A 22,773-nucleotide genomic window follows, 5' to 3' on the forward strand; every position below is an offset into this window, starting at 1 on the left:
TCCCACAAGAGGAAACACCCTCTCTACATCCGCCCTGTCAAGACCCCGCAGGATCTTATATGTTTCAACCAAGTCACTTTTCTAAACTTTGGCAGATACAAGCCTAGTCTGTCCAACCTTTCCTCATAAGACATCCCACCCATTCCAGGTATTAGTCTGGTAAACCTTCTCTGAACTGCTTCCTTCCTTAAATAAGGTGACCAACACTGAACACAGCACTGCAAATGTGGTCTCACTAGTGCTCAGTATAACTGAAACATAACCTACCTACTTTTGTATTTAATTCCTCTTGCAGTAAATGATAACATTCTATTAGCTTTCCTAATTACTTACTGTACCTACATACTAGCCTTTTGCAATTCATGCACTAATACACCCAGATCCCTCTGCATCCTCTCACCATTCAGATATGCTTCTTTTATCATTCCTGCCAAAATTAACAATTCCACAATTTTCTTACATTATACTCCATTTGCCAGATCTTTGCCCACTCACTTAACCTATCTTTTTGTAGCCTCCTTTTGTCCTCTTCACAACTTATTTTCCTACCTATCTTTGTTTCATGAGCAAATTTGGCAACCATCCCATCCATTCAAGTCATTTACATAAATTGTAAACAGCTGAGGTCCCAGCACTGTGGCATACCACTCATTCATTACATCTTGTCAACCCGAATGTTAGTTATCACTTATCAGCCCAAGCCTGAACGCTGTCCATGTCTTGCTACACACAGGCTCTTTCATTATTCAAATTTTAAATGGAATTGAACACTACAATCATCAAGGGGCATCCTCACCTTATGATGGAGAGAAGTTATCAACGAGGCAGCAATGTGGCATTGCCTCACTTCTGATTGTAACTGACATCAATTGTTAAACCGGTGCATTAAGTTAATGTGCAGAAGAACACAACCACCTATTTTAATAATTTAGGTATGAAAAATGCAGGAGCTGCATCTCAAGAATGTGCATCAAACAGGTGAAATAGCGAAGAGGATACGAAAAGTCAGATGAGTGCGTGGAGATAGCAGAAAGTAAATATACTGGAATGTACGCGCTGTGAAACTAACAAGTTTGCCGAGGCCGGTGACAAATATCCAGCCTCACTGCGCCATGTTGCAGCTCAAAACACAAAGGCACAAACCAAAACACTCCCAAAATGGGGCTCAGAGAGGAACTAGTTCCACTTACGGCCCATCTCTGTCCCTGCCCCGCACCGGACATTTAAAATCAATACTACAGCAACTAACAGACAAAATCCACTTTCCGAGAGCGGCCGTGTCGTTCCACAGGCGGCAGCTTTCTACCGCTTCACACAGCCCAGCGCCGCCGGGCCTCCTGCTGCTGGAGAGTTTGCTGAATCCACCCCTGCTCCCGCAGGGCCTGGGGGGGGGGTGGTGGGGGAGAGAAGAGGCAGAGGCAGCCGCAACCTCATACACTTACCGGAGGACCCCGGACAAACCGAGCACTGAACAACCACCGCGCGCCCTCACCCGTTTAAACTTTTAAATTCTGCGGCAGTTACAGGACGAGCCAATGGCGGCCAAGCAACTGCCGTGACGCACAGGCGCCGGAACTGACGTAAAACGTTAAAAATAAACTATTGCGGATACTAGAAACCTGAAACAAAACCAGAAAAAGCTGAAAAAAAACTCAGGTCTGACAGAACAAAAAATAAAAAATACCTGGAAAAACTCAGGTCTGGCAGCTTCGGCGGAGAAAAGAGTTGACGTTTCGAGTCCTCATGACCCTTAGTTCAGTTGAAGGGTCATGAGGACTCGAAACGTCAATGGGACTCTTCGCCGAAGCTGCCAGACCTGCTGAGTTTTTCCAGGTATTTTTTATTTTTTGTTTTGGATTTCCAGCATCCGCAGTTTTTTGTTTTTATCTCAGGTCTGACAGTGTCGGTGGAGAGAGAAACAAAGTTTACGTTGCTTCAGAGCTTCTACAGACGCTGTCAGACTGCTGGTTTTTTCCAGCATTTTCTGTTTTTGTTTCTCCTCCTCCACAGAGCTCACAATTATGCAGTATTACGATCAAGTTACATCCATGTCTTCCTTTGTTCTCCACCAAGGGTTCCCACCCAGGGCCCTCCCCCATGTCATACATTTCCTGCACTTCTGATCTCACCCCTCCCTCCCACAACCATGATTCATTGCCATTGTCCTCACCTTCCACCCCACCAGTGGCTGTATTCAACAGATTCTCCTCCTCCATTTTCACCAAGTCCAGCGTGATGCCACCACCCCTGTTCTCAGCTTTAACCTTTCAGCATTCCAAAGAGACTGCAACCTCCCCGATACCTTGGTCCACTTCTTGGTTAACCCTAACACCGTCTCCCTTCCGCACTGTTATATGTATTGAATGTTTTGTTTGGCTTGCCATACTTTGCAAGCCAGTGTATTATAGGATCACAGAATCCGTGTTTTTCTGTTCGTTCAGTTACTGCAATTAATAAACGAAGCACCTTGTTCAAGCACCGCTGCGCCTACATGAGTATTTATGAACCTCTAAAAAGGTTATCAGCAGTACCAATATTAAACATAACAAATTGGCGACAAAGACGACGGACCTTTGCAGTAATGCCACTCGAACAATGAAACAGCTAGTAAAAGGAAATTACCAGTAAAAGCGCACCCACCGATACTCCCAAAGCACAAGGTTCAAATCCAATGAAGTCCCTGTAAAGTTTAATAAAAAGAATTGCTGCTGCTTTAAAGATTAAAGGAAAAGAAGGCAATCAGAGCACAGAGCAGTGTGATAGCTCTTGTGTTTAAAGTATAAACAGACCTGATCTGAATAGCTAAGAAATCTCCCACCGTGTTCCTGAAGTTAAAAAAAACAGGGCATCTGAAAGAGCAGAAGTAAAAAGTAAGCACCAGTCAGCAGAGAAAGTACCAGCCAGCAGAGAAAGTGCTGCAGTAATTTTATTTTCAAGCACATAAGAAAAAGAGACACACGATTGTGGGGGTCCCGAGAAAAGCATGGGAAGTCTACAACTGCAGAGCTAACAGCTGCAGACAGCCCCCAAAGTTCCAAAACAGGACAAAGGAGAAAGGAAAGAACCCAAGAGAAAAGAAATGCTCTTACCTTGAAAGTGTTTTGTAAAAGTTTAGAAAAGAGGCCCACAAATGCTGGGAGCCCACCAAATTCCAAAAAGCACGGTAAAAACCACAGAGACCTAACTGGCAGCTGCTAACAGTCTGAGTTTTAGAAAAGGGTACTGTCTTAAAGCAGTAACAGCATTTAAAGTGGTAACTAAAAAAGAACGAAAAGGAAACGACGGTAAATAAAAAGTGCCTGAAGAAGAAGGGAAAATAAAAACTCTCTGGACCCATGGGACATTTCGATGAGACTGTTTAACAGTGGAGCTCCTATCCTGAACGCCTGAGTTTTTTGTCCTTGCAAATGGAAATGAAAATGATAGGTGGTAACTTTCTTAAGTGTGATAGGAGCTAAAATCTTTGGCTTATTAAAAAGCTTGGTGCAGCCTGACAACCCTCGCACAAAATCGTTTGAGGACAAAAGTCCTGGAGACGCATTTTTCCCCCTAGGCTACTAGTCATAGCAGAAAGATTTAGGTTCCACAAAAGAAGCCAAGGGGGAGAAGCACTTGCGCAGTATGTTGCAGTACTTAACAAGCTCACTGAACATTGTGAATTCAAATAAGCACTGAACGAAACTCTCGGTGACAGATTGTCTGTGGCCTTCGTACTGAAGTAATCCAAAAATGCTCCCTGACAGAGGCTAACCTCACTTTGCAGAAAGCCATAGAGATTGCAATTTCCATGGAACTGGTCACAAAAGAAGCACTGCAGCCGAGTGCTTCAACTCGAGAGCATAACGTGACAGCTGAGTGTGCACACAAGTTAGAGAGCAGTCGAGAACATTATTATTGTGGAAAGCCTGGTCACCTTCCATCTGAATGTTGGTGCAGAGGCCTTGAATGCCGTCAGAGTGGCAATAAGGGACACATTGAGCATGCCTGTAAAAACAAAAAAGTAGCAATGAATCAGAAAGGCAAACCAGAGAAAAAGGAATCCGCCATTGGGTGGAACAAGAAGAAAAATCTGCATGTCATACAGCAGGAATGGGTGGACCAAAGTGACACTGAGTCCAAAGAAGAAGGGTCCCTCCACATCTTGTCAATAGCAGGTGGTTCACAGGGCTACTGGGTAACACCACTGCTGGAGGGCCAACCAATACTTATGGAACTTGATACAGGGGCAGCAGGTTCTCTGGTCCCAGTTGCAGTGTATAAGGAGAAGCTTAAACATCTTCCCTTGATGCCTGCAAAAATCATTCTGAAAATATTTACAGGGGAATCCATACCTATGATGGGCAGAACAGAAGTTAGAGTGGAACTGAATGGACAGACTGCTAAGCTACCACTGTTTGTGGTGAAAGGCAATAACCCAGCTTTAGTTGGACAGTCATAGCTTGAGAAGATCTGGTTAAACCGGGCAGAAGTACACAACATTGCAGAAGAAGAAACTGATCTGACTGCTGTTATTAAAAAACATGCTGTTCTTTTCAAAGGAGATTTGGAAAGCATGAAAGGAATCACTGTAAAATTGAATATCAAAGCTGACTCTCAACCAAAATTTCTGGAGGCCAGAATCGTGCCTTATGCCATACAACCGAATGTTGAAGCTGATCTGGAGAGTTTGGTCAAGATAGCAGTTGTGGTACCAGTCTCCCATAGCAAGTGGGCAACATCCATCGTTCCAGTGCTCAAGAAAGCCAGCTCCATACGCATCTGTGGAGATTTCAAGGTTACTGTTAACCCTGTGTTGTGTGCTGAACAATATCCATTTGCCCATATTGAGTACCTTTTTGGTGGTCTGGCTGGTGGACAGAAATTTGGCAAACTAGATCCATTCCAGGCCGATTTACAAATGCACGTTGATGAGAAGAAGTCACAAGAACATCTGACCATCACAACACACAAGGGACTGTACCGATATTGCATTTGCCTTTTGGAATAACATTACCTCCAGCCTTGGTTCAGAGGGCCATGGACCAGATCCTAAGTGGCTTGCCTGGAGTTCAATGCTACCTGGATGACATCTTGGTAACAGGTAGAACTGATGAGGATCATATCAATAACTTGAATGCCACCCTACAAAGACTAGAGGAGTATGAACTATGGGTTCGCAAAGACAAATGCAAGTTTTTCAGCCCTCTATGTGATATTTGGGGCACGTCATTGATGCTGCTGGGCTTCACAAAGCACCCTCCAAGGTCAAGGCTATTGTGGATGCTCCAGCTCTTCAGAATACCAGCCAGCTTTGTTCGTTTTTAGGGCTACTGAATCATTATGGGAGATTTATTCCACAGCTGGCAACCCTGCTGAAACCCCTGCATGAGCTTCTGTGTCAGAGCAAAGCCTGGAAATGGAGAAGAGCCTGTGACACTGCACTCAAGAAGGCTAAAACATCGCTGACAGGTTCCGAGGTACTGATGCAATTTGACCCTTCTTCTACCTCTACAACTTGCATCGTCTTATGGATTTGGGGCCATTGCTTCACACATAATGCCCTCAGGTGTGGCAAGGCCCATAGCGTTCACTACACGGACTTTAAGCAAAGCAGAGAGCCAATGCACTCAAATCGAACGCAAAGCACTGGGAATCATTTTCCAAATCTGGAGATTTCACTAGTACCTGTTTGAATAGAAATTCACACTACTGACTGATCATTGACCACTCACCTCAATATTCGGTCCATACAAGGCATCCCTTCTTTAGCTGCAAGCAGAATGCAACATTGGGCATTGATGTTGGGTGCTCACAAATATGACATCAAATATCAAAAATCTACCTTGCATGGCAATGTGGATGGCCTTTCAAGGTTGCCACTACCGGTCAGCCATTTGGACACTGCTCAGAAAGACATTTTCTACTTTGCACACATGGAAGAACACACCCATCACTTCAGCCCAAATCAATAAGGCTACTCGAGTGGACCCAACATTGTCCAAAGTCATGGACCTTGTGATGCATGGCAACTCTTCCCCAAATTTCTGATCTCACTTGACCTTCATCCTTAAGTTTCCAAGAGGATGGAGTTTATCAGTCACTTCAGGATGTTTGCTTTGGGGCACGAGTTATTATTCCGCCAACATTGAGGAAACCAGTGTTGGATCTACTGCATTTTGGACGCGTGAATAGTTCACGTGAAAGAGATTGCAAGAAGTTACTTTTGGTGGCCTGGCCAGGACCAAGACATTGAAGCCAAGGAAAGATCTTGTCCTTCATGTCAAAAGTGTGAGAAACAGACCTCAATTGGCACGCCTCCACCAATGGAATTGGCCGGAAAACCCTGGGCAGCACATCCACATTGACTTCGCTAGACCATTTGAAGGAACAATGTTCATGGTTGTTGTGGATGCTCATTCCAATTAGCCAGAAGTTTCAGTCATGTGCTCCGCTACAGCTGAGAGTACAATTCAAAGGCTAAGAGAAATGTTCAGTTATTACAGGTACCAGAACAACTTGTGACCAACAATGGATCTGAGTTTGTCTCGCAGGAGTTTGAGAATTTTTTGATAAACAATGGAATTCATTACATCACCTCAGCACCATACCACCCATCCACCAAGAGGTTAGCTGAGAGATTTGTTCAAACCATGAAACACACTTTTAAGTTCGGCACGAGGACATTCCTCCATTCAAAAATGTCTGGACATATTTCTGCTGACAGACTGAAACATGCCACATGCAACGACTAAAGCATATCCAGCATTCCTACTAATGGGTTAGCAACTGCGCACTTACTTTGATCTGCTGAGACGAACAAAAACACAATTTTTGCAAGATCAGCCACACAACAAAATGGAAAGAAGAGCACAAAGATCAAAGACAAGAATTTTCTGTTCTGGACAAGAGATCCTAACTTATAATTACGCAACCAGAGCTAAATGGGTTCCTGCTACTGTGATTGCTCAGACAGGACCTGTTTCTTACACCATCCAAACTGCGAATGATCTCATCTGACAGAGAGATTCACAATAGGAAACTTTCTCCAGGGATTCTTAATACAAGATGCTGCGCTGTGGAGGTTTGTAAGGGCTGCTCTTTCACCTCGTTCAAATCTACATAATGAAGTAGCAAGAGATAGATTGAAAGTTATAGAAATGGATTTTGGACATGTTGACCAACTGTTACTAAGTCAAGCACCATCTAAAGATACACCTCTTATGGAAGAGCCATCTTCAAATCAAGAAATGCTAAGTCCAGTCTCACCTCCTCAATCTAGTTCAACTGAAATTGAAGTTGTCTCACTTTCACCTGCATTGGGCACAACTTCAGATTTGGCTACAACTCCTAAATTGCCATCAGTCTCTGATGAACAAAGCACTGCAAGTCCACCGTAACCCACACAGGGAGAGAAGACTTTCTGAGTGTCTGAATTTATAAAGTCAGAGACTAGAGATGGGTTCAATGGAAATAGAGGCAGTTTACCCTCTTTCCCTCATTCAGGAAATGTTTTGTAAACTGACATTTCCAATTAGGGAGGAGGAATATGTTATGTATTGAATGTCTTGTTTGGCTTGCCATACGTTGCAAGCCAGTGCATTATGAGATCGCAGAATCCATTATTTTTGTTGGTTGTTACTGCAGTCAATAAACGAAGCACTTTGTTCAAGCACCTCTGCGCTTACATGAGTTTTTATGAATCTCTGAAAGGTTATCGGCAGTACCAATGTTAAAACATAACACACGTACAGCACATTTCCATGCAAGCGCAGGAGATGTAATGCTAATCCTTTCACTTCCTCCCTTTAGGGTTGCCAACTCTGGCTGGACATATTCCAAGAGATGTCACAGAAAGCCAGTGGCGTGGCACAACCAGGTTCTAAAAGTGCAAGAGACGAAAGCACACCGATGTCCACTGCAAAGGTTTATTTCATACCAGCTGAAACTTCCTGTATAAATTCTCACCAAGTTGCATAAAAGTTTCATTTTTTTAAAAAAAATCAGCTAGGACAAAATCCATCTCTGTAACTTTTAATCTATCTCTTGCTACTTCATTGTGTAGATTTGAACACAGGTGAAAGAGCAGCCCTTACAAACCTCCACAGTGCAGCGTCTAGTATTAAGAATCCCTGGAGAAAGTTTCCTACTGTGAGTGTCCCTGTTTGTACAGAGCGGGAAATATATCCCTGTTATAAAGTAAAGCTCCACTGTTCGCGGAGGTTACATTCCCACGAAATCTCGCAAACGGCACAATCGCAAGCGATGTACATGCTTTTCAATGGGAGTCAATTAGACAGCTTCCAGCAATGCGAGGGCAGCACTGGTTTGTGCAGTTACTGCACAGCGAATTGTGGTAAGCAACAGACAAGGGGAACTTCTGAGCTCAATGTTGTAACAAAGGAATCCAAATATAGACTCATCTGCTCTTTTAACATCCAAGACGTCTTGAAAATTTTAAAAAGTGACAATCCTCATTTAAGAAAAACATGAATCACTTAAAAACTGGCAGACAAGCTTTTTACATAAGACGACAAATAAATCAGTAAACATTTCAAAATTGAACAGAGCCATTATTGCAGCTCTGGACCCAGAGATTCGGACATTTCCAGGTTAATGTCTCCGTTCGGGCTGCACTTGCTGCAACCATTCCAGCACCGCTTCTCACCCCTGTCAGAAAGGTGCTTAAAAAAATTAACTGTCCACAACCAGGACTAATGGGACGAATCCACTTCCAGAGACTTCAACATCTTCTCCCTGTTAAAACATGTCAAGGTCTCAGCTCTGTCATGGCTAATGGGATAGATTTCATTTAGAATAAAGTGCCTTTAATGTTAGAGAGGAAAGAAAATGCAGATGAACGAACAATTGCTCATGTAATGGGTGATCTGGGGTATAAAAGCTGTAGTGCGGGTAAGCAAATACGCGAACAAGGAAGTCGAAAGGTGGGACTTTACAGAACAGGATTTCAATGAACTGCCCTGAGGTTCATCTTGTCCTAAAGTGGAAACTTGAAAAACAAGTAAATGCTTCCAATTTCTGCCAGGATTAAAATCCCATGAAGATTGATATTTTTCTTCTCCAAAATGAAATCCCATTAGGATTCCACCCAAAAGATAGAGAGAAACTTGTTCTGCCGGCACTGCACTCTCCAACCCTACCTCGAGTTTCAGGACTCTCAACACATAAGTAGCTTTCTAGGCTGGCTTGGGTGATAGGGTATGAGTTTTCCAGGCAGTTGAAAGTTCAGTTACCCTTGCAGCAGTGCTCGCTCTTTGATTTACTTCCTCCTTTCCTTGGGGTTAAGGTTCAGCACCAGCGGGAAACCACGCAGCGCAGCAACTTTCGTGAGCACATTATGTGCGGGTTTACGTTTTACGTGATCACTGCAAGCGCAATCAGATCACAATTTTCAATGAATGACCAGAGCTTCTGTATGAATTATGAGCATTATTTCCTTGAAATATCGCTTTAAAATCTCCTGGACAGCTTTTAATAGCCACTGAGAGATTGACGATGAATCCAATAGACTCCCAGCCAATACAGGATGGCTGGCAACCCTACCTCTCCTCACCAGCCAAGGCCCCAAACACTCCTTCCAAGTGAAACAGCGATTTACTTGTAATTCTTTCAATTTAGTACACTGTATTTGCTGTTTACATCATCAGGGAGACTATACGTAGACTGGGTGACCGCTTTCACCTCCATTCAGTCCGCAAGCATGACTCCTACAGCTTCCTGTCTTTTGTCATTTTAATTCACTATCTTGATCCCACCACTCTGACCTTTTTGGCCTCGGCCTGCTAGTGTTCCAATGAAGCTCAGTGTAGGCTCAAGGAACAGCACCTTATCTTGGCACTCTACAGCCTTCTGGCCTCAATATTGAATTCAGCAACTTTAGATCATAACCTCTGCCTCCATCTTGTTCTTTTTTTTCTGCTTTTTTTGCTAGTTTGTTTTCTTTACTCCTTGTTGTATTCAGATGACTGCTATATAGCTATTAGATAGCTCATCTGGACACAACATTTGTCTCTTTACTAAACCCATTAGCACTCTCTTTGGCTTTTGCATCATGTATTCTTTTGTTAGTTAACCTCTCCTTCTCTCCACTCTATCACAGACTTTCCATTTTGTTCTTCCTGCTCCAATTCCCCCCTTCTACTGGCTTAAAAACTCTTACATTTCTATCTTTCTTCAACTCTGATGAAAGGTCATCAACCTAAAATGTTAACTCTGTCTCCACAGACCCTGCTGAGTGTTTCCAGCTTGTTTTGTTGGTATTTCAATGGATTACTTCCTGGTTTCAAGACTTACTTCCAGTTCCATGTATAATGACTTCACTAAGAATGGTCCAAACAACAATAGAGGAGCCAGACAAGGCAAGTGCTTCTTCAAGGTTGACCATTGAAAGAACTCCTGGGCGGTTAAGACATAGTTTTGTTGTGCATACATTTTACTGCAACTTGTTCTCCCCCCACACTCCTTCTCCCTGAGGCTCAAAACTGGAATATCTCCCTCAGGTATTACTTCCTGTTACAATCCAAATTTACTCAAAACAATCTCAGCATCAGGGATTAACCACTTCTTCACTTACCCCTTCTCATTTTCTTTGCAGCCTTAGTGGTGTCTCGCACTATATTTCCAATAGGTGTTCTCAGTAATTAAAAATGTCACTTTCAACTTAATAGGCATGATTTATTACTATTTTATTGAACCATTTTGTATTTGTTTTTACACTGGTTTGAGAAACTCACATTCAACTGAATGAAATAAATTTGATTCTAATGACTTCTGATGAGTAAATGGAATAATTCTTGTGGGGGAGTAGCCACGTACACCATGAATGGGAAGGTTGTAGATTCAGTCTGTATAAGCTAGCTGATCTTGGCAGTGCAGCAGCAAGGGTGCAGTAATTAACCCAAGTGATCCAGGGCGAAGGAACGAAAAAAATCAGGGTTCCCAATCATTACTATCCAGTAATTGTACTCAAGTGTACATGTGAGGACAGCATCAGCCAAACATACTGCTGTCACTGACTTCTGAAATACAGACTTGATAAAAAAAAGTGACCTGGCAAAGTACAGTAGAGCTGCGAGTGCCAGTATACCCCAGCAAAAAGCCCACATCTGTGGCAGAGGGAGGGAGGGAGGGAGGGAGGGAAACAAAATAATTCACTGAAAGGTGTACAATTCCAATGGCAGATAGTGACTCATAAAACTTCAGGTCAAGAGAATGTACAGACCTATATGTTACAGACAGGAAAACTGATTCACCTCCTACAGGCTACAACTTGGTAGATAGTTCAGAAGCAGCAGCAAGACATTTGCTTTGAATCGTTCCTCGTTCCAGAAGGAAAGACACTGGTTGGCCTATAAAAATAAATGAAACAGGATGTTACAAGTTTCAGACTTTGCCTCAGATTTTCTCTCAAGCACAGCATTGCTAGTCACTTTGGTGAGCAGAGTGTTTTACATTCAGGGGTGTGCCCATAGTGCTCAATATCATAACTCAAGACTGTAACCGCCTTGTCATTTAAACTGGATATTTATGTTATCAGCACATGCCTCCAAGTGTAACTCTAGAACTATTCTGTTGGCAAATCAAGAAAACACTTGGTATAGGATCAAGCCAAAAACAAAGCTCCTTTATTTCACAATAAGTGAACATACAGAGCAACAGTTATTATATAACTCACTTAGGGCAATAGGTGCCGCTTGTGCTTGAATTATAATACAAAATAATGAACATACTATGCTTCCCCACATCAATGGGACATCTTGCTTAACTTGAACAAATTAACTTTGAACTATCATTCTACATCCCTATTTCTCTGCGTGGCCTCCTCCAAGCGGTCCGTGAACAGTGGGATGGATTGTTCCTGGCTGATGGTTGCAAAAAATCCCTCCAGGCTAACCAAGGAGCCTGGCCAGAGGTCACAACAGAGGTGAACAGCTGTGGGGTGCAGCAACAAAATTGGGTCCAGTGCAGAAATGGGCGGAATGACCGACTCCATACCACAACGGTGAGTCTGAGTGAATGACGTGTAACCTGTGGATGAAAAGTGGGCGGGGCAGAAGGGTCCCTCAACTTGTAAGGGATCAGAGTGATGAGCATTGAGTGTGAGGAGGGTTCGCACTCCGCCATCAACTTTGGTTTCAAAGGAAAAGGGCTGCACCCATGGATGAGGGTACAGCGTTGAATATGAAAAGAGCTAATTGTGTATTTTTCCTTTGTATTTACGACTGCAACGGAAAGGCACAAGGAACCCGCCAGTGAAGCTCCTCAGTCCTCCAATGAGGACAAGAGTGTCAGCGTTTCAGGAGTCACAGCATCATATCTTTGCGCCAGCGCAGATACAATCACCTTGGTGGGCAGATGTTTGTGATTTGGCTTGGGGTCACACTCTGGTGAGCACCTCACAGGAGTGCAGATACAGATGATGGAGGCTGTGACAGATGCAGCCACTGACAGTTGGAGGACTTTGAGGCCAGGCCCATGTTGCGCTCTAGGACAATGAATGGTCTCTGGTGATGGCCAAACTTGACCTGCTAGAGATGAATAGGGGAGAAGCTGGCAGAGCTGCCTGAGGCACTGAGCAGACATGTGTGGGCAATGGAGGAGTCCATTCAGGCCAAAACCTCTGCCATATCTCTGGTCAGTGAGCACATTGCTTCTTCCATGGAGAGACTGACAACCATCAAAGAGAGACAGATCCAGAAGAATACTCTGTGGATGCCTGGTGTTAGCACAAACCCGCAGACCATCGCTGCACTGCTATGGTGCAGGAGCCCCTCAGTGTCCCGGGGCCCTCCAGGCCTGGAGCTGCCACAGTCACCAAAGACCACGGGGCATGGAGATCAGCAGCCTGCCTCCAAAGCATCAGCAGATGCTTGGGACGCACCTCATCACAGCAAAAGGAAATGTGTTAAAAAGGGCACCTGGACACACCAGGGTGGCACAGGTTTTTAGATAATTGTTTTACAATAATGTTTTTGTGTCCCATTAGAATGTGTGCTTTCAATGTTGTTTGATCTATTCATTGAAGGCTTATTGATGATGGGCATGTAGAAAGTTTGAAAACCCATGTTCATCTATGCAAGGAGCATGGTGTGGTTTTTCTTAATCCGATGTGTGTAAACCATGGAAGGCCTGTGTGAGTGTTTTATCAGAAGGGCATGTGTAATGTGTGGCCAGAGAAAATGACATGAAAGCAGCTGCCCCTCATGAGAGACAAGGGCGCTGAAAGGGTGCTCTGGCCCCCCCTAGCGTCTACCTCTATCCCTCTAACCAAGATAGCAAGCAGACTTTCTTCTCCTCCTTCCTGCTCAACCTCTTCATCACCATTATCCTCATCAGGTAAGGCATGTGTCTCCTCTTCGTCCTCTGGGTTCAGATTTTCACCCCTTTGCAATGCGCAACATACCACAACAATACACGAGACCCTCCCTGGTTCATACTGAAGTACTCCCCCAGAGCGATCAAGGCCACTGAAGCGCATCTCCAGAAAACCTATGGTTTGCTTTATTATGGCTCTTATGGGGCTGTGACTGGCACTGCATCTCAGCCTCACTGAAGGTTCCTGACATCAGCCAAGTTTGGAGAGCGTAGCTCCTGTCACTGAGCAACCATCCATTCAGCTGCGGATGTACGGCGAACAAATGTGGCACCTGAGTTACGACGTTGTCATGCCTGTTGCCTGGGAATCCCATACACACACCTGCAAAACGTGTTTCCTGTGGTCGCATACAATCTGCACACTGAGTGAATAAAAGCCCTTCCTATTAGGGAATCCTGCCAGATAGTCTGATGATGATTTGATGGCCACATGGGTGCAGTCAGTGTCACCCTGCACATGCAGAAAATTGGCCATGGCAGTGAAACCCATGGATCGCTTAGTCAGGCTATCTTGGTCCATCTGGTATCTGATGAAATCACCTGCCCCTTTGAATAGACCGTTGATGACCTTCTTTTTGCAGTGGTGAGTGGTTGCCTGGGAGATCCCCCGTCATGGGTTGAACCCCGGAAGGATCCGGAGATCTGATGCAGACCCTGAGTGCTGCAGTTTCTTTAAGCACCCCTGTCAGTGGGTGGCTACAGTATCCCCTTAAGCACAGATTGTCCTGCATTAGGGCACTAGGGTCGGTGACAGTCTCCCTAGACAGAGAATTTGTTCTGGCACTGCTTCTCTCACATCTGCAGGTTATTCTGGTCCAGTAGACTCTGGGATGTGCTGGGAGTCTCCATCTGCCTTTCCCCTGCCACCCAGCCTTGTACTGCATCCTGTTGCTGCTGCTGGGGGGCCTGGATTGCTGCATTTGCAGCATAGTGCTCTACTTCATTGCACATCCCTTCCAACGCTCGATGGATGCAACAGGACTGGGTGGATGATTTCCATTCTACAAATCTCTCTCTCCCTTTACTTACAGACATACTTCAAGGTGTGTCCCCCCCCACAACTCAGCTCCTCAGATGTGAACTTCCTCTATGGAGCTTCGCCCCTCAACTCCACTCCACTCTGCTCTAAAGAAATTTGCACAGATCATATCTCTGCCCTGGAACTCACTCAACTGGACATCAGATCCACTCTCGCAGAGAGTCAGATGAACCACCAAGCTTCACTGGTCAGGTTTCTGAAGGCACGGGAGACCCCCCTGTGAATCCCAACAAACTCAAGAGCCACCATGAAATTCCAGTGTGATTCATGTAAATTGGGTTTAAGTGGGTTGACGGCAAGCTCAATTAACTTGCCGCTGCTAGAGGGCAACTTTGCCAGCTCGCAACCTTCCAGTTGATGGTGCACGCTTCTCCCAGTGCCAGGAATTAGTTGGGAATTCTCCTGCATGATACTCCAGCACTGTTCCGCCATTTTGCTCACTCCAGCAGGTTTGACTAAACTCTATGGACTTTGCAACACAATATAGATGAGGTATCTATCAATTACTGAGTCAGGCAACCAAATTAGTTATTGTTTTCAGTCTTTGGGGAAACAATTTAAAAGTTTAGCTTGTTATCATTTTACCATCATTTGTCTTGGTGGTTTTAAAAGAAGCGTGAATACATTTTATTTTAAAACACAATCCTCAAACCTAACTCTTTGTTCCAAACCTTTATGGTGATGCAAAGTAAAATTGGCAAAACTCCCAAAAAAATGATATAGGGTTATCAAGCACTGTAAACAGACATATCATATTACCAAGTAGGAACCGCAAAGTACGTATAAATAATAATTAAATCTGTGACTTCCTCTCTACTATTCCAATTTTGTTCTTTTCGACCAATCAACTCTCCTCTCCTGATGTCAAAGTTTGAAGGAAAAAGATGCACACACTGTTCATTTGTTCATCCTTGTTCATTTAAATATTGTTATACTTTACAATAGTTCTTTTAATAAAAACATTGGGATTTTCAATGCATAAACCAAGCCATCAGTTGCCCGAAAGTTACTTCAACAGTCTCCCACATCCTCATATCACAGAGGCACTCTACCCTCTCATGATCCAGTTCACACAGGCGCTGCTGCACAACCAGCTCTGGACCTTTTCACAGATACATTCCTGCAAAACTCATGTTAGATGCTGGCATTCTTCAGCCTCAATTTAAGGTGGCACTTTTCTTCCTCTCTCTGCTTAAGCTGGGACCATTCATCCCCTTCAATTCAACCTGGCACTCTCCCCAACACAGTTCATTCTGTCACCTTCATCTACACTCCCTCTCACTTAATGTTAGCACTTGCCTTCCTCCTCCACTTAAAACAATGCTCTTTTATTATGTATGAAGAGTAGGGGATTCTCGCAAGGCATCATGGCCAATATTCATCCTTAAACCAACATCATCAAAACAGATTAGTGAGAGTTTACTGTATGTAAATTAACTCACATTTGCCTACAAAGTCAATGGTTGTGAAGCATTTTGGATTAGCCTAAAGGACATGAATGGTGCTACAACCGAAATAAATCTTTAAAATATGTGGTTGCCAGAATCATTTCTAGGTGCTATTTTTTGTCAGTAAATGATAATACATAAATCTAATCCCCAAAATGTGAAAAGTTGGCTGTTGGCACATATCTGTTCTCCCTCAGTCATCTCTCTGCAACGCTGACCAGGGAATTCAACAGGTCAATCAAAACCCAGATTGCCCCAGTTGAATTACAGTATGAACTTCCCAATATTACCTTCATTTAGAACAAAACTCTTTCCCGAATCACTCAGAACAACTTCCAAGGCCGATTGCTGAAGCCCACAAGGCCTTATCAAAACAATTGTGACCTTCTCTGTAGAAAACTTAAATTGTAGTTTGTTTCCAAGGTAATTAATTCCAGTAATCCATAGTTCACCCACGTCGTCTGGGATTATGGGATCAAAGTGCAGATAGTTCTTCATGATCCTGCAAAAGAGAAGCACAAAATATAGATCAGAAGACCGAGTTGCAGAAACACAGTGGGGTCTTCCTTGTGGCAGTAACTAGAAATGCTAATAACCACAGTAAATGCATTTTCCTCAGAAATCCATGGCAATCCAGGCAAATTGTTCAGTATTGAAAAAGAATTCAAACATCATCACATGTTTAAATGTGAGAAAGTTAGGAGCAAGAAGGAAAGACAGACTTTGTTTATTTTAATTGAAGGATAATTAAACAGCCTAATGAGTTTTCAGGGAAAGGCACTGAAGCAGGCAACATAGTGAGATGAGACTGACCTGCCAAAAGGGCCTTGTTGGGTCAAAGGCCTTTTGTTCCTCCAAGAAATTCTCATGTTCTTACATAAATCCACAGCACTGCAGTGTTTACCTTTTTATCTAAGTTCCAACTGCAAGCGTCAGGCAAATCCTTCAGCAAAAGAGACAAAGGCTAGCCAGTGCAGTTGCACAACTCAGTGCCAGTGCAAGACTCTTTTATTAGTCAGAGCTCAACCAACAACAGGTTGCCAGCCTGACCACTGCTGATGCAGGATAAATCTTCTCCATGTGTTGGAACAGTTAATGATTACATCCCACTCCTCAGAAGGACCATACTAAATATCCAGAGTTTGTAAAAACAAAATTTTGAATTATAAGCAAATCTTGCCAAAGCTCCCCTATTAGCTCAGTGAGTAAAGACACTGCTCTAAGTGGTACAGAACCATACTGAGCTGGAGAACTCCTCTGAAAAAGGAGTGACGAGGTCACATCATTAGAAGTCTAACACAGCACAAAACAAAGCTCATTTCACAGAGAAAGAGGATATTTTTCTCAGCTGCAACATCTTGAGACATTGCCCAGCATAAACCATTCAGTTCAAAAAGTAAATAAAGACACTTACTAGGGAGGGGGAAAGTAATGAGTTACTTCCAAAAGAAAAATTAAGCGGTTAAGCTTCATCCTGGAACTTTACTTTAACAAAAGCTGCATTTACTTTAGTCAGCTCCTGGTTAAAAAGATTTTTGTTTGCTTTCCAAAAATTCAACAAGACTATCCAATAAGTTGAGCAATATAGATCAGAAGACTCTCCGATTCAATCCCCAATCTCAGATAAATTTGACCTTCTCACTTCAGAGGTAGGAGGTGTGTTTAGGGTTAAGGAGAGATAAAACAGTGAGGGTTCCTGGCCCTGATGGGCATCCAGTGACCCTGTTTGGGTTAGGGACAGGGTCAGCCTCAGCTGTAATACTGTCCTGGCCAAGTAGCTCAATGATATTCATTAGCTAGGTTCACACACAAAGAACAGCTACTTGTTTGAAATAGGGGTGAGCTGGCAGCACTCAAGGACTTGCTTGTCAGCAAAGCCTTCAGAAGTGGAGTGGGAATTTAATGGAAGAAAGAAAGTGTGGAAGAAAATATGCAAGAACATTATCCCGGTACACATCTGTAACAAAAACAGATTCCTTGTGCATAATGGAATCAATTATTGCATACCCCAGTAACTCAAATAAAAGTTGGCAATATTCACACTGACCTGAAGCCAGTGTAGCCAAATAGCATAGTCTGCAAGAAGCCACCCATTCCTGTCAGGAAATTCACAGCTCCTGACCCATCTGCATTTTCACTCCAAACCTGATGCAGGGGAAAAACATGGCAAAAATCAGTACCCAGAAAACTTTCAGCAAGCACCGTACTTACATATTGATTCGCATTCTGCACACAGTCCTGATAATAACTAGACCTGGAAGGTTACAATTTCAATCTTTCATCAAATTCACAGACGGACAGCCATGGCTCAGTTGATAGCATTCTTGCTTCTGAATCACCAAATTCTGGGTTCATATCCTACTCTAGGGCTTGAGTACAAAAATCAAGCACTGCGCAGTTGGAGGTACTGTCTCTCAGGTGAGACATTAATCAGAGGTCCCATCCACCTGCTCAGGTGGATGTAAAAGATGCCTTGGCAATATTTTGAAGAGGAGCCGGGGAGTTATCCACGTTGTCCAATATTTATCTCTCAATCAACATCATAAAAAGAGACACAATATATTACCAAATGGGAATCACACTACTATGTATAAATAATAATTACATCTGTTACCCTGCTATCATACCACATTACCCCATTGTTGCTTTCCAACATTACAACAGTGACTACACTTCAAACACAACTCTATATTTATAAAGTGCTTTGAGACATCCTTTGGTCATGAAAAGTGCTTTATAAATACAAGTTGTTCTAGTTTACCTCAGCAGGGCAAGTAGGAGCAATGCTACAGTTAGCCTCAGTGATCCTGGGATGGGGAGGGTGTGAAGGGGATGGAGAGCAGGCAGTGGGGAAGCAATTCATGAAAGCTGTTTTTGCCACATTTCAACAAGGTGGCCAATTGGGAACACCTCTGAGGAAATTCTGGGCCATGATCACATACTAAAATGCGGTGTGTCCTTGCTTAATTAAGGGATGAAAATTATCGTTCTGAAAATGCATCAAAAATAAAGCACCAGAAAATCTAAATTTCCTGAGTGAAAACCCCCACAAAAAAATAAACTCATGCCTTCCATCCCCTTGAGTAAATTCCAAATCTGTCACTGTTCTAAACTGACCTCTTGTTTCCAAAAATCTTTAGTGAAGGCCTTGGTCAGCTTCTGATAATTTTATAGTTTCTGTGCATGCAATTGGACAGAGCCTCCATGTTTTCACAGCAATTACCTTGAATGGTTCCTGAATGTTGCTGTGACACTTGCTCAACTGCTGCTGAGCCTGACTAACATTCTTCAGCTCCAGCCAACCAATTGCAAACATGCTCTGAAAAAGAGGCATAATAACAAGAACTGACATTGGTCACCTTGATTAAATTATTAGCCAATAGATCAAGAAACTTCAAATATCGGCATTAATTCCGGTTCAAAGCAAAAATATTCTGTTGGATTATAGGGACCAAAGTAATTTCGATTTAGGGTTGTATCAATTTGATTGCAGGAGAATTAAAAGCACAAATTGGCATGCTGGTGGAGAGGGATTAACTCAAATGGCTGACTATGTTTCGTGTCCAAACAGAACACAATTAAATTAGTGCTGCAAAATCCCGCATAAAAATTCTTCCTCTTCATGAGTTGCCATACAGTGCCATTCCAGACACTTTTCTATCACTTTGTTCAGGGAACCAACTCCGTTGCTTTGAACTGGAGCCAGGAATTCCTGAAAGCTTTACAGCGATATTGTACAAGGAAATTTTAATGCACTTGTATTTATTTGCAACTCCAGAGCCACCATAACTTTGGGTCTGTGGATCTCCAGGCACAAGTACTCTTAGCACAAGGTTACTTTATTCTACTTCTGTTCTATTGTGCTGACCTGGGAGTGTTGAAGAGGGCAGTGTGGAGCAGGGGTGTCCAATCTACGTCCCATGGACCATATTCTGCTCACATAATCTGTCCCACGAAGCCTAGAAATCTCATGACTAGTTGAACTTACATTTCCAATTTGTTAATTTGTCCTGTTAGAAATTCATTGACTATTGCTTAATTAAAAAGGACTGTTTTTAACCTGTTGCCTCATTGGTGAATAAACTGTTACTAAAATGTGTTTCTTGTTATTCGTTCAAGGGATGTGGACTTTATTGCCCATCCCTAATTGCCCTCATGCTGGGGCTGGGGGTGGGGGTGGGAGTTCCAGGATTTTGACGTAACGACAGTGAAGGGAGGGGGAGGGGGAGGGGGAGGGGGAATTCCATGATTTTGACCTAACGACAGTGAAGGGAGGGGGGAGGGGGAGAGTTCCAGGATTTTGATGTAATGACAGTGAAGGGAGGGGGAGGGGGAATTCCAGGATTTTGACCTAACGACAGTGAAGGAATGTCAATGTATTTCCACGTCAGCATGATGAGTGACTTGGGAGGGGAAAAACTTCAGATGCTGGAAATCCAAAACAAAAACAAAAATACCTGGAAAAACTCAGCAGGTCTGGCAGCATCTGCTGAGAGGAACACAGTTAACGTTTCGAGTCCAAATGACCCTTCAACAGAACTAAGTAAAAATAGAAGAGAGGTGAAATATAAGCTGGTTTAAGGAGGGGTGGGACAAGTAGAGCTGGATAGAGGGCCAGTGGTAGGTGGAGCTCAACGCAAACTGGAGGAACAGCACCTCATCTTCCGACTAGGCACTTTACAGCCTTCCGGACTGAATATTGAGTTCAACAATTTTAGATCATGAACTCTCTACTCCATCCCCACCCCCTTTCCGATTCCCCCCTTTTCCAATAATTTATATAGATTTTTCTTTTCCCACCTATTTCCATTATTTTTAAAAGTATTTCCATCCATTGTTTTATCTCTACCTTTTAGCCTTTTTTGATTCCTTCACCCCACCCCACACCCACTAGGACTATCTGTACCTTGCTTGTCCAGCTTTCTACCCTTAATTAGCACATTCCTTAGATAATATCACCACCTTCAACACGTCTTTGTCCTTTTGTCTGTGACATCTTTTGGTTATCTCCGCTTATCACTGGTCCTCTATCCAGCTCTACTTGTCCCACCCCCCCTTCCCCCACCCCTTAAACCAGCTTATATTTCACGTCTCTTTTTTTTTTACTTAGTTCTGTTGAAGGGTCGTTCAAACTCGAAATGTTAACTTTGTTCCACTCCGCAGATGCTGCCAGAGCTGCTGAGTTTTTCCAGGTATTTTTGTTTTTGCACAGTATTTATATGCCTAGTCCAGTTCAGTCCCTGGTCAATTGTAACCCCCAGGATGTTGATAGTGGGGGATTCAGTGATGGTAATGCCATTGAATATCAAGGAGTGATGGTCAGATTCTCTCTTTTTGAAGATGGTCATTGCCTGGCACTTGTGTGGCATGAATGTTATTGCCACTTGTCAGCCCAAGCCTGGATATTATCCAAGTCTTGCCGCATTTGGACTGGTTCAGTATCTGGGGAGTTCCGAATGGTGCTGAACATTGTGCAATCATTAGTGAACATCCCTACTTCTGACCTTATAGTGGAAGGAAGGTCATTGATGAAGCAGCTAAAGATGGTAGGGCCAGGGACAATACCCTGAGGAACTCCTGCAGTGATGTCCTGGGACTGAGATGACTGACCTCCAACAACCAGAGCCATCTTCCTTTGTGCTAGGTATGACGCCAAACAATGGAGAGTTTTTGCCCTGATTCCCATTGACTCCAGTTTTGATGCCACACTTAGTTGAATGCAGCCATGATGTCAAGGGCAGTCACTCTCACTTCACCTCTGAAGTTCAGCTCTTTTGTCGATGTTTGAATCAAGGCTATAATGAGGTCAGGAGCTGAGTGGCCCTGGCAGAACCCAATCTGAGTGTCAGTGAGCAGGTTATTGCTAAGCAAGTGCTACTTGATTGCACTGTTGATGACCCCTTCCATTACTTTACTGATGATCAAGAGTAGATTGATGGGGAGGTAATTGGCCGGGTTGGATCTGTCCTGCTTTCGGTATACAGGACATGCCTGGACAATTTCCCACATTGCCAGGTAGATATCAGTTTTGTAGCTGTATTGAGACAGCTTGGCTAGGGGCGCAGCAAGTTCAGGAGTGCAAGTCTACAGTACTATTGCCAGAAGATTGTCAGGGTCCATACCCTTTGCATTATCCAATGCCTTCAGCCGTTTCTTGATATCACGTGGAGTGAACTGAATTGGCTGAAGACTTGCATCTGTGATTCTGGAGATCTCTGGGAGGAGGCTGAAATGGATCATCCACTTGGCAATGGCTGAAGATTGTAGCAACTGCTTCAGCCTTATCTTTTGCACTGACGTGCTGGGTTCCCCCATCATTGAGAGTGGGGATATTTATGCAGTTTCCTCCTCCAGTGAGTTGTTTAATTGCCCACCACCATTGATAGCTGGATGTGGCAGGACTGCAGGGCTTATATCTGATTTGTTGGTTGTGGAATCTTAGCTCTATCACTTGCTGCTTGTACTGTTCGCCATGCAAGTAGTCCTGTGTTGTAGCTTCACAGGTTGACGTCTCACTGTTAGGTATGCCTGGTGCTGCTCCTGGCATGCCCTCCTGCACTCTTCATTGAACCAGGGTTGATCCCCTGGCTTGGTGGCAATGGTAGAGTGGGAATTATGCCGGGCCATGAGGTTACAGATTGTGGTTGAGTACAATTCTGCTGCTGCTGAATGGTCCACAGCACCTCATGGATGCCCAGTCTTGAGTTGCTAGATCGTTTGAAATCTATCCCATTTAGCACAGTGATAGTGCCACACAACACAATGGAGGGTATCCTCAATGTGAAGCCAGAACTATGTCTCCATATTGACTGTGCAGTGGTCACTCCCACCGATACTATCATGGACAGATGCCTCTGCAGCAGGCAGGTTGGTGAGGATGAGGTCAAGTATGTTTTTCCCTCTTGTTCGTTCCCT

At 43.6% G+C, this 22,773-nt stretch overlaps 2 protein-coding genes across 5 annotated transcripts in view; both read right to left on the bottom strand.

The window, feature by feature from the left end:
• LOC121283588 (inner centromere protein A-like) overlaps window positions 1–2,079 on the bottom strand; it is a 57,980-nt gene extending 55,901 nt beyond the window's left edge. The window contains exon 1 of one of the 3 annotated variants that reach the window (XM_041198343.1): window positions 2,018–2,079. The gene's annotated coding sequence lies outside the window, so the exon portion shown is untranslated. Of the gene's footprint in view, window positions 1–1,442; window positions 1,533–2,017 lie in introns of those variants that run through there. The other 2 variants (XM_041198344.1, XM_041198342.1) reach the window with 2 other exon arrangements.
• Window positions 2,080–10,665: 8,586 nt separating this feature from the next.
• The window catches only part of pgghg (protein-glucosylgalactosylhydroxylysine glucosidase), a 45,785-nt gene continuing 33,677 nt past the window's right edge, over window positions 10,666–22,773 (bottom strand). For both annotated transcript variants that reach the window (XM_041198345.1, XM_041198346.1), the window contains exons 11-14: window positions 19,082–19,177; window positions 17,906–18,003; window positions 16,149–16,360; window positions 10,666–11,345 (exon numbers count right to left, since the gene is read on the bottom strand). In XM_041198345.1, coding sequence (XP_041054279.1) covers window positions 11,260–11,345; window positions 16,149–16,360; window positions 17,906–18,003; window positions 19,082–19,177 — 492 coding nt within the window. In that variant the 3' untranslated portion in view covers window positions 10,666–11,259. The remainder of the gene's footprint in view (window positions 11,346–16,148; window positions 16,361–17,905; window positions 18,004–19,081; window positions 19,178–22,773) is intronic.

This window comes from Carcharodon carcharias, chromosome 10 (assembly GCF_017639515.1).
Source record: "Carcharodon carcharias isolate sCarCar2 chromosome 10, sCarCar2.pri, whole genome shotgun sequence".
Classification (NCBI taxonomy): Eukaryota; Metazoa; Chordata; class Chondrichthyes; order Lamniformes; family Lamnidae; genus Carcharodon; species Carcharodon carcharias.